Source organism: Lutra lutra, chromosome 1 (assembly GCF_902655055.1).
Source record: "Lutra lutra chromosome 1, mLutLut1.2, whole genome shotgun sequence".
NCBI classification, from domain to species: Eukaryota; Metazoa; Chordata; class Mammalia; order Carnivora; family Mustelidae; genus Lutra; species Lutra lutra.
In genome coordinates this window covers 216,066,461-216,077,054 of record NC_062278.1, presented here as the reverse complement: position 1 = coordinate 216,077,054, position 10,594 = coordinate 216,066,461, and the positions used below count along the sequence as shown (strand labels likewise).

Sequence of the window (10,594 nt, the reverse complement as noted above, 5' to 3'; positions counted from 1 at the left end):
TCTGAGCCTTGCTTTACAAAGGTCTGGAATTTCTTCTTGAGCTGAGGGAGGGCCTGAGGGGCTTGCACACTGCAGGATCCTCGGCCCTCTGGGGGCCTCTGTCCCTCTGGGTGGGGCTGCGGAGGCGGGGCTGAAAGGCCTCCTTATCTCCAGAGCCAGCCTTGGCTCCCGGGCGCTCTGGCCCCTCAGTCTGGGCCCTTTGCCATGGGGTCTCTGCTCCCCCTCTCGCTGCTGCTTTTGCTGGCGGCCGCCTATCCGGGAGGCGGAAGGGCGCACCCGCGCCGGAGAGCGCGGGTGCAGGGCCCGGGAGGAAGCTCCCCGGCGCCCTCGGAGACCCCAGCTGCGTTCTGGGTGCGCCTAAGGCCGGAGTTCAAGGAGGTGCAGCCGGGGGGCTCCGTGTGGCTCAACTGCAGCACTAGCTGCCCCCTGCCGGAGTACTCCAGCCTCAGCACTCAGCTGCCGCGGGGCCAAACGCACAGTGGGCCCGGCTGGGTAGCCTACCAGCTGTTGGACGTGAGAGCCTGGAGCTCCGAGGTGCGCTGCTTCGTCACCTGCGCAGGAGAAACACGGTGGGCCACGGCCAAGATCACCGCCTACAGTGAGGGACGGGGGTTCAGGCCTTGCTGGGGTGAGGGGAGGGGGACGGAAGTGGGTATTTAGCAGTAGCGCTAGGGGGCGCACGCGGACCTGGCTTAGAGCGCCCCCCCCGCCCGCCCCTTGCTTTAGAGCGGCCGCGAAGCGTGATCCTGGAGCCTCCGCTCTTGGTGGGCAGCGAGTACACTCTGCGCTGCCACGTGACGCACGTGTTCCCCGTGGGCTTCCTGGTGGTGACTCTGAGGCGCGGCGGCCGGGTCATCTACTCTGAGAACCTGAGGCGCTACAACGGCTCTGATCTGGCCAACGTGACGCTGAGTTACACGGCGCCCGCCAGGCTCCGCGACTTCTGGAAACCGGTGACCTGCCACGCACGCCTCAATCTTGATGGCCTGGTGGTCCGCAGCAGCTCGGCACCCATAACGCTGAGTGGCCTCGGTGAGGCACCTCTGCGATCCGGGGCACTGGAGGAGGGGACGGGCAGGGCACCGCGCCGGTAGCTGAGCGAGTCCGGGGGGAGCTCCCGGCGGGTGGGCCTACCTCCCTGTGCTCCGTTCCTCACTCTTACCTCCCGTCCCCAGCTTGGCGCCCCGCGTCCAAAGCCCTGGCCTCCAGCTCCATCGCGGCCCTTGTGGGGATCCTTCTCGTCGTGGGGGCCGTCTACCTGCGACATTGGCCATTGGTGCACAACCAGAGTAAAGAGAACAGGGTCTCTGCCGGCTGAGCTGGAGGAAAAAGGCATCTGGGGCAATTTGGGGAACGCTGATTCAATAAAGTCCTCCCCCGTCACCCTCTGTCTCGCGGCCTAAAGGTCCCCCACTAGGGTACCACCTCCGAGGAAGTGGCGTTCTGTTTTGCCCTTGCCTCCCTCACTTTCTCCAAGTTCCTTGTCTCTCTGAGGTCCCCTGAGGTTTCCTCATTCCCATCCAGCTGGGGACCCGGGCGCACCAGCCCCTCCATTCCCAGACGAGTGTGGTAATATACCTCCCTCGCGGGCATTATCAGTGCGGTGCAAATGGGCATAGCTTGGGCACTGGAGGGCTTGGGCTGTGGGAGGGTTGGCTCACAGTATGGTCCCCCTCCCCCGCCCCGCATTGGCTCCGCCGCTGCAAAGCAGCAGCTCCGATTGGATGTTAAGTTTCCTTTCCCATCCCCCTCCCGCCCCTCCCCTTCAGACCCAGCACTTTACTGGAGGACAGGGGTGGAGCGAGAACTGACCCACACAGTTCACCGTTAGCGCTGGCGGTGAGAGAGCAAATGGACGGGGTCACATGACACGTTGAGGGACGAAGATACGAAGAAAAGGTACCCATGTTGTGATTGCGGGGAAGGAAAATTCGGATGGCCCACGTGGAGTGTCACAGACTCGCGTCCTGGCAACGTCTTGATGATCACCCGGCCTCGGGGGCACACGCAGGGGGGCGTCAAAGCTTGGGGCCCGGATGCAGGGTCGAAGTGTCATACTTGGTCTCTCGGTCTCGCGTGGACACACAAGCCGGGCTCGCACTGGATGTCTGGGAGGGCTGGTGCGGTCCGGGGCCCCGCCCACCGCGCCAAAAGCGGATTCGAGGGCGCTCCTCCGCCGCTTGCGCTCACACACGCCGCGTAGACACGTGCCCGCTGCACGCTGGGTAAATACAGACCCAGAGCAGAGCCGACCCTAATTTAGACGCCCGCGAACGCTGCGCGCACGCACACGTGTTCCGGACTCGCTGGCACTTTCTTCCCCACCCCCTCTGTCGCGTGCGGGGGCGGAGCCGGAGGGGGACTAGGGGCGTGGCTATAGCCCTCAGCTCCCCGGTCATAAGGAAAAGGATCAGTGAGGGAGGCAATCCCCACACCCTTTCCTAGAATTGTGCCTTACCCCATTCTGCTCCGCGGATCTCTCCCAACCCTCACACCAATCCCCTGCCCAAGGACCGCGGGGGTTGGGCGGGGAAACTAACTATGGGGGCGGAGCTCTGAGTCCAGCTCATTACCACAGCATCCAAGCTAGGGGTGGGGGGCGGTTGAGAAGGGCAACCCAGCAACCCCGGACCTCGGCTTCGCCGCCGAGGATGACGCGGGAGCGCGCGGTCGCCCCCAGAAGGCTCCGGGCGATGGGGCGGGCCTCCACGTAGACCCCGGGGGTCGCTTGCGCCTGCCAGCACGCCTCCGCCGAGGCCGGGAGCCTAGAGCACGCTCGCCCTCCCGCCCCCCAGCCGCCTCTGCCGCCGCCCCCTCCTTGGAAACCAAGTTACCAACGTTAAACCAATCCCGGAACGCAACTCTGCCTCCTCCACAACCCACCCGCCGCGCGGTCCTCTCGCCCAGCTCAGCGCTCGCGCTCTCCTCGCCTCCTGCGCTTCCCCCGCGGCGGCGATGCCGGGGCCTTCGCCGGGGCTGTGCCGGGCGTTGCTCGGCCTCTGGGCTGCCCTGGGCCCGGGGCTCTTCGGCCTCTCAGGTAAGAGCCCGGTCCTGGCTCAGGGTGGACAGGGCGGGGGCGGAGTTCCGGGACCAGAGAAGCGGCCACAAGCCCCTCCCAGCTCCGCCCTCGTCTCGCTCTACTCCCACGCTTCTGTCCCACCTTGAGCCCGGGCCTCTCCCTCCATCCCTCTCCCCACCAACACGCAGTGGAGACCCAGCTCCCAGACTCCTCGCTCGCCCAGGTCTCTACCCTGCCCTCTTCGAGATCCTGGGTGCTCTTCCGCACCCATCTCATGCCCTGGAGACCCCGGGTCTCCCGTGTCCCTTTCCGGGGTACCTCTCCACGCTCTGTTATGCTCCGTGGTTCACGGACTGATATCCTTCTCAGTCGTGGTCCAGAGAGACCCGATTTCCCCAACTGCTGTGACTCAGAGGCGCTATTCCCGCTCCATCCGGAGCCCTGGCAACGGAGTCCCTCCTCTGTTCCGCGGTTCCTTCCATGAGCCCAGCCTCAGTGTTCTTTCTGTGTTCTCCCGGGTTTGGGGTCCTCACTTAGCCTTGACTCAGCCTCATCTCTCTTTTGCCCTCGCCTCAACCTGTCTCCCCCTCTCCGGCAAGAACCCTGAGAACCAGTTCGTTTTCCTTCCTCCACACGAGGTCCCCTCTTCCCATCATTGCTGTGTGCGTCAAAGACCCCGTCTTTCATCTCATCACCCCCCCCCCCACGCTTTCCCATCACTCCATCGGCTCCTTGGAGACCAGGGCTCTCTGCTGCCATGTCTTAGAGACGCCCTCGAGGTTGGAACCCTGGGAGTGCGCCTCCAAACCTGAGGCCAGGGCAGGACGCGGGACTCCTGAGTTCCTCCTTGGCTGTGGCCTCTGCTAATTCCCCGGGAATCCCTGATTCGACATAGGGGCACAAAGATACCAGGAAGGTGGCTCCCCAGGCTGAGCCCACGTTTCCTTGGTCAGCGGTCGCGCAGGAGCCCTTTTGGGCGGACCTGCAGCCCCGCGTGGCGCTCGTGGAGCGCGGGGGATCTTTGTGGCTGAATTGCAGCACCAACTGCCCACGACCTGAGCGCGGTGGCCTGGAAACCTCGCTGCGCCGGAATGGGACCCAGAGGGGCTTGCGCTGGCTGGCGCGGCAGCTGGTGGACATCCGCGAGCCGGAGACCCAGCCCGTCTGCTTCTTCCGCTGCGCCCGGCGCACGCTGCAGGCGCGTGGGCTCATTCGCACTTTCCGTGAGTTCTCAGCGGCCACGCTCCACTCTACTAGTATTTTCCCTTCCTTCCAAGCCCCGCCCCCTGGGTCCCAGGGTCCTCCCCTTCAGGCTCCACCCCCTGGGTCCCCAAGCTCTCTGCCTCTGGCACCCTGGGTTCCACGCCACGTGCCTCTGAGCCCCGGCGTTTCCAAGAGCAGTGGTTCTCCCGTTGCAGAGCGACCGGATCGCGTAGAGCTGGTACCGCTGCCTGCCTGGCAGCCTGTGGGCGAGAACTTCACCCTGAGCTGTAGGGTCCCAGGCGCTGGGCCTCGTGGGAGCCTCACATTGACCTTGTTGCGGGGCGCGCAGGAGCTCATCCGTCGCAGCTTCGCCGGGGAGCCACCCCGAGCGCGGGGCGCGGTGCTCACGGCTACAGTACTGGCGCGAAGGGAGGACCATGGGGCCAATTTCTCCTGCCGCGCGGAGCTGGACCTGCGGCCGCATGGCTTGGGGCTGTTTTCAAACAGCTCCGCCCCCAGAGAACTCCGAACTTTCGGTGAGTGGGTGTAGGGAGCCAAAGGGGACGAAAAGGAGTCGGGCGAGTGTTTAAGAATCTGGAGGCAAAGAAATCTGAATTCCAGTCCTTACTCCAAAATACATAAGGTGTAAGTTGTTTTCCTCCCTGTGCGTTGAGGATGATAGGGTAAGATAGGGCATGTAACGCGCTTCGAGTGTTTGATACATGATCTTCAAGCTCTGTTCTTCGACCCTCAGCCCTGTCTCCGGACCCCCCGCGCCTCGCTGTTTCCCGGCTCTTGGAAGTGGGCTCAGAAAGACCCGTGCGCTGCACCTTGGACGAGCTGTTTCCAGCCTCGGAGGCTGAGGTCTACCTGGCGCTGGGGGACCACAGGCTGAGTCCCGATATCACCCTGGAGGGGGACGCGCTCGTGGTCACTGCCACAGCCACAGCTAATGCAGAACAGGAGGGCGCCAGGCAGTTGGTCTGCAACGTGACCCTGGGGGGCGAGAGCCGCGAGACCCGGGAGAACGTGACCGTCTACAGTAAGAGGGAGTGAAGCGGAACGGCCGCGGCTCAGGGGTGGAGCCAGAGGAACTGGAAGGCGGGGCAAGTGATGGGCGGGGCCTTAGTATAGGAATAGCCGTGGTTCCAAGTCCCTAACGGGTGGGAAGGTTGAAGGACTGAGACTGAACAGTTGTAGAGGGAGAGTCTGAGCCGCCGCCGAAGGGAAACATCGCAAACCCGACGAGGACCCTGTAAAGTTGTGGCCAGACGACCTCAAGAGGGCGGGGGAAAGGGGCGGAGCCTAAGCATCCGGAGAGGCGGGGCGCGGTGCCTACGGGTGGGCGGCACTGCCGGGAGAGTTCGGGCAGATGAGGGGCAGCCTCGACCCGCAAGGAGAGGCGTGGTCGGTGGACTCCCGGCCAATGCCCCGTCCCCAGGCTTCCCCGCGCCGGTCCTGACCCTGAGCGAGCCCAGCACCCCCGAGGGGAAGGTGGTGACAGTAACTTGCGCAGCTGGACCCGAAGCCCTGGTCACACTGGACGGAATTCCAGCCGTGGTCCCGGGGCAGCCCGCCCAGCTTCAGCTAAATGCCACCGAGGACGACGACAAGCGCAGCTTCTTCTGCGACGCCAGCCTCGAGGTGGTCGGACAGACCCTAAGCAAGAACAAGAGCGCCGAACTCCGCGTCCTATGTGAGTTGGTCTTTAACCTCTCGCCTCCCTCCTCGTGATTTCCAGCGGCCTGTCCGCTCCCTGGCCCTGCTGTGGAAGTGGGGCTTTTCCTCAAGGACCGCGTCTAGCTTCTCAGTGGCCCACGCCCCTGCCCGCAGACGCCCCTCGGCTGGATGATTCGGACTGTCCCAGGAGCTGGACGTGGCCTGAGGGCCCGGAGCAGACGCTGCGCTGCGAAGCCCGCGGAAACCCCGCGCCCTCCGTGCACTGCGAGCGGCCTGACAGCGGGGCGGTGCTGGCGCTGGGCCTGCAAGGTCCGGTCACTCGCGCTCTCGCCGGCATTTACCGCTGCACTGCAGTCAACCGCCAGGGCGCGGCAGTCAAGGAAGTGACGGTGACGGTGGAGTGTGAGTCCGGGTGCACAGGCGCATTTCTGTTTCTCAGGGTCTAGGGGTACCTAGCCTACAGGGAAGAGTGGGTCCGAAATGTGTCTTTGGGCAGGATTTTGAAAAACGGAAGAGGCTGGTGAGCAGGATTAAGGGAACGTCTTGCAGAAGGAAGGAGGGGGAGAGGCAGATGTGTCCCTAAGGGTCTGCGGTGTGGCGTGTGGGCAGAATCTTGGGAAGGTGGGCTTTGCAAGGCGTTTAAGAGTTTCTAGGCCAAAGACTTGAGGATGAGCCTGTGGGTACTTTGTAGGAATCAGAAAAAAGGACTCAAAACAGCTCACCACCCTACCAGGCTAAAATCTCTTCGGTTTAGTGTCTCTGGGCAGGGCACAGCCTGCCCAACCCTTTGAGGCCTCCCTCATAGGGAAAGGTCTAGGGACATTAGGCCAGTCCCCAAACCTCCAACCCAACAACACTTTCTTCTCCAGACGCCCCATCGCTGGACAGCATGGGCTGCCCAGAACACATTACATGGCTGGAAGGAACAGAGGTCTCCCTGAGCTGTATGGCGCACGGGGTCCCGCCGCCCAACGTGAGCTGTGTGCACTCTGGGGAGGCCGGGGTCGTCGAGGGCCTGCTGCGTGTGGTGCGGCAGCACGCGGGAACCTACCGCTGCGAAGCCACTAATGCTCAAGGCTCTGTGGCCAAAACTGTGGCCGTCACAGTGGAATGTGAGTGGGGACAACACGGGGCAAGATGGGGTATGTCAGAATAACCCTGGCCTTACTTCCAGTCCCTGTGTGACCTTCTGCTCCCCAGATGGCCCCAGTTTCGAGGAGCAGAGCTGCCCGAGCAATTGGACGTGGGTGGAAGGATCTGGGCAGCTGTTTTCTTGTGAGGTGGATGGAAAGCCAGAGCCAAGTGTGGAGTGCATCGGCTCAGAGGGTGCCAGTGAGGGGTTGCTGCTGCCGCTGGCCTCCCCAGACTCTTCTCCCGGAGTCCCCAACATCGCGAGTGGACTGGCACCTGGTATCTATATTTGCAACGCCACCAACCGACATGGCTCCATGGTCAAGACTGTCGCCGTGAGCACAGAGTGTGAGCGGGGCCGAGGCTGGTGGGGAAGTAGGGGTGGCCCGGGGTCGGGGACCCTCCCTGACGTCCCCCCATGGCTGCTTTGCAGCGCCGCCGCAAATGGATGAGTCCACCTGCCCAAGTCACCAGACGTGGCTGGAAGGGGCCGAGGCAGCAGGGCTGGCCTGCACCGCCCGGGGTCGCCCGTCCCCACAAGTTCGCTGCTCCCGGGAGGGCGTGCCCCGGCCTCAGGGACTGCGCGTGTCCCGAGAGGATGCGGGTACCTACCGTTGCTTGGCCACCAACATGCATGGCACGGACGTCCGGACGGTCACCCTGGGCGTGGAATGTAAGTGGGAGCAGCACCGCTTAGAGGACCCTCGGTTCCCAAAACGGTGACTTGCAGCAGTGGGATTGCCCAGGGCAGTTCAAGGGTAACTCCTTCAGGCCTCCCCCTCCTGGGGACAAGGATTCCCGGTCTAATCCTAGGGTAATGAAAACTCCAGGGAACAGGCGCCCGTGCCCCCTCAAATTCTAGGTCAGAAGGGCACTGGAGCAGGTCCCCACTTCCTCTCCTTCATTAAAGCTGGGCAGAGGATTTTAGTGCTGACTATGGCCGCACAGTAGGCAGAGGTGGTGGCTGGGACGGAAGGCCGGATCCCTGCCCACCCATCTGAGCAGGACTTTCCGATTGCAGTGGGCGGAAGGGCCCTTGGTCAGTGCCTGGACCGGCTCTGAGGGGCTCCTCCATGTCCTCTGCAGACCGGCCAGTGGTGGCCGAGTTGGCAGCCTCGCCTCCTGGAGGGGTGCGGCCGGGCGGGAACTTCACGTTGACCTGCCGCGCGGAGGCCTGGCCCCCAGCCCAGATCAGCTGGCGCGCGCCCCCGGGGGCGCTCAACATCGGCCTGTCGAGCAACAACAGCACGCTGAGCGTGGCGGGCGCCATGGGCAGCCACGGTGGCGAGTACGAGTGCGCAGCCACCAACGCTCATGGGCGCCACGCGCGACGCATCACAGTGCGCGTGGCCGGTAAGTGGCAGCTGGGGGCGGGACGAGGGATCTGCAGGGGGCGTGGCCTGTGCCTTGGGCTCCCCGCCCCCCCAACCCGGTCCTTGCTTCCCTCTCCTTCCGGGTAGATGATGGGGCAGGGCAGAAGGCAGGGGCACCCTGACGAATGGGGGCTTTGATGGCGTGTTTTGGGTGGAAGGTGGAGGAAGAGGAAACGGACTGCAGCTCAGAGGGAGGGACCCTCTAGGGCTGTGACGGCTGTGGGATGGGCTTATTAACTTGGGGTAGGTCCTGTGTGGTAAAGACCAGCCAATTCACCCCTCACTGTGCCGCTGTGGAGAACTGTTGGAGAGGACCTAGGGCAGAGGAAAGGGGTGACGGGGAAGATGGGGGTGACGGGGGTGGAAGGATCCCACCCAGATTCCCTCCCTCCCACTTCGTGTGTCTTGGGCTTTCCGGGGTGAAGGAATGACCCGGTCCCCCCTGCCCTCATCCTCTTGGTGGTGAAGAGAGTTGGTTGACTTGGAGGTGTCCCTGAGGCTGGGGACTTCTAGCCTCATGTGCTGAAGTGATGCGTAAAACGCCGTCTGGGGTCATACTAGCGCTCAGGGTAACCTTTGGGGGCTTTCTCCTTTCCCCCATCCCACGCTGTGAGTTTCCTGGGGTTCCCTGCCAGGCCGGTGAGGACTGACCTCGCCCATGGGGAGGGAACAGAGGTGGCCGGGCTTGGGAGCCTTGAGCTGGTCCACTGTCTTTGAGGGTCTCCTCCCGCAGGTCCGTGGCTGTGGGTCGCCGTGGGCGGCGTGGCGGGGGGCGCGGCCCTGCTGGCCGCCGGGGCCGGCCTGGCCTTCTACGTTCAGTCCACCGCTTGTAAGAAGGGCGAGTATAACGTGCAGGAGGCCGAAAGCTCCGGTGAGGCCGTGTGTCTCAACGGCGCAGGCGGCGGCACTGGCGGGGGCACCGGCGCTGAAGGTGGAACCGAGGCTGCGGACACCGCAGAGGCGCAGGCGGGGGGCGAGGTCTTCGCCATCCAGCTGACGTCGGCGTGAGCCGGTTCCCCTCTCCCCGCAGGCCGGGGGATGCCCCCCAGAGGCACACGGGGGCTTATTTATTGTTCTATTTATTTATGTATTTATTTATTCATTCATTTATTTATTCAATTCCAGGGGCATCACGCCCATTTTCTACCCCCCCCCCCCAATAAAGTTTTTATAAAGGACTCTGGGTCCGTCCACTTCAGTCTCTGCTGTGAGGAAGCAACCAGAGGCTCCAGTCCCAACCCCGAGGGTTATTCATACATGGACTCTTTTGTTTCTGAGGACCTACTGTGTGTCAGGGACGGTCCAAGGCGCCTTCATGCGATGTGAGCTGGAGCGTGTTCTCTCCGTGTCCATTTTCCTGCTCTCAGCCAACCTTGGGCTGGGGTGGGGACCGCACTCCTTCCTCCAGCTCCCTGCCCCTTATCTCTTCCGCCCAGCACTGCCCTCTAACCTCGCTAACTCGTGGGGTGGGAGCTAGGTGATTCCCCCAGGCCTGGTTCCTGGCAGAGCAGAGGCTGTCTTCCCAGGATGGGTGGAGCCCCTCCCAGGGGTCTGGGCAGTGGGCTCCTATCCTGAGGTCTTGCCAGGATGAGGAAATGCGGACAGTGACTGCACTATGAGTGAGATGTCCCTCCCATTAAAGGGTTCCTCATGTTAGAGAGTACCTCCCCGCCCCACCCTCAATGCCACCTCCACCCTGTGTCCATCCACTGTGCCTCAGTTTACCCCAACCTGCCTTTTGACTGCCTGTCACGATTCAGATGAGATGCATGCAACCCCCTCTGCACACCACCATCTCACTCACCCCCTGCAGCATAAGGAGAGAACAGCTGGCCTCCCCCCACTCTGGCAGTCTCTGCCTCCCTCAAAAGCAGGAACAGAGCCTGAGAGAAGGAAGCAGTCCCGGACATCTCCCACTCTGTCAGCTGCCCTAGGCAAACATTTCCTGAGCAAAGGTAAGAACAGGAAATGGGGGATGCTGGGGGACTGGGGGGTGGGAGGAACTAAAGGCCAAGCCTGTATACAGCAGGCAACAGCACCAGGATGGTGTGGCCCCTCCTGTCACACACACGCTTAACCACCTCCCTCCACTCCCACCAGCCTCTTTGAGGTTCCTTGAGTCCCACCAAGTCCAGCCTGCCACAGGGCCTTTGCTTTTGCCATTCCCTCTGCCTGGACTGTCCTCCCC

The 10,594-nt window shown here is 63.3% G+C and overlaps 2 protein-coding genes and 1 long non-coding RNA gene across 3 annotated transcripts; 2 read left to right on the top strand and 1 right to left on the bottom strand.

Moving 5' to 3' along the window:
- Positions 1-47: 47 nt before the first annotated feature.
- ICAM4 (intercellular adhesion molecule 4 (Landsteiner-Wiener blood group)) lies at positions 48-1,347 on the top strand. Its single transcript, XM_047702992.1, has 3 exons — positions 48-598; positions 727-1,032; positions 1,176-1,347. The coding sequence occupies exons 1-3, from the start codon at positions 205-207 to the stop codon at positions 1,316-1,318; spliced, it is 843 nt and encodes a 280-aa protein (XP_047558948.1). The 5' UTR covers positions 48-204; the 3' UTR covers positions 1,319-1,347.
- Positions 1,348-1,826: 479 nt separating this feature from the next.
- On the bottom strand, positions 1,827-3,407 carry LOC125084977 (uncharacterized). Its single transcript, XR_007122753.1, has 3 exons — positions 3,338-3,407; positions 2,884-3,051; positions 1,827-1,994 (listed from the first exon to the last, which is right to left on the bottom strand). It is a non-coding gene; the product is annotated as an uncharacterized LOC125084977 (long non-coding RNA).
- Positions 1,849-9,578, top strand: ICAM5 (intercellular adhesion molecule 5). The gene is made up of 12 exons (XM_047702961.1): positions 1,849-2,225; positions 2,796-3,037; positions 3,973-4,242; positions 4,438-4,758; positions 4,977-5,264; positions 5,664-5,918; positions 6,056-6,304; positions 6,772-7,014; positions 7,103-7,381; positions 7,467-7,706; positions 8,120-8,386; positions 9,140-9,578. The coding sequence occupies exons 1-12, from the start codon at positions 1,936-1,938 to the stop codon at positions 9,412-9,414; spliced, it is 3,219 nt and encodes a 1,072-aa protein (XP_047558917.1). The 5' UTR covers positions 1,849-1,935; the 3' UTR covers positions 9,415-9,578.
- Positions 9,579-10,594: the final 1,016 nt, after the last annotated feature.

Coding starts and splice junctions, on each gene's coding strand:
- ICAM4 (XM_047702992.1), top strand. CDS start 205: ATGGGGTCTCTGCTCCCCCTCTCGCTGCTGCTTTTGCTGGCGGCCGCC. Junction 599..726: donor GGCCAAGATCACCGCCTACA/GTGAGGGACGGG, acceptor CCCTTGCTTTAG/AGCGGCCGCGAAGCGTGATC. Junction 1,033..1,175: donor CATAACGCTGAGTGGCCTCG/GTGAGGCACCTC, acceptor TCCCGTCCCCAG/CTTGGCGCCCCGCGTCCAAA.
- ICAM5 (XM_047702961.1), top strand. CDS start 1,936: ATGGCCCACGTGGAGTGTCACAGACTCGCGTCCTGGCAACGTCTTGAT. Junction 7,015..7,102: donor TGTGGCCGTCACAGTGGAAT/GTGAGTGGGGAC, acceptor TCTGCTCCCCAG/ATGGCCCCAGTTTCGAGGAG. Junction 7,707..8,119: donor GGTCACCCTGGGCGTGGAAT/GTAAGTGGGAGC, acceptor TGTCCTCTGCAG/ACCGGCCAGTGGTGGCCGAG.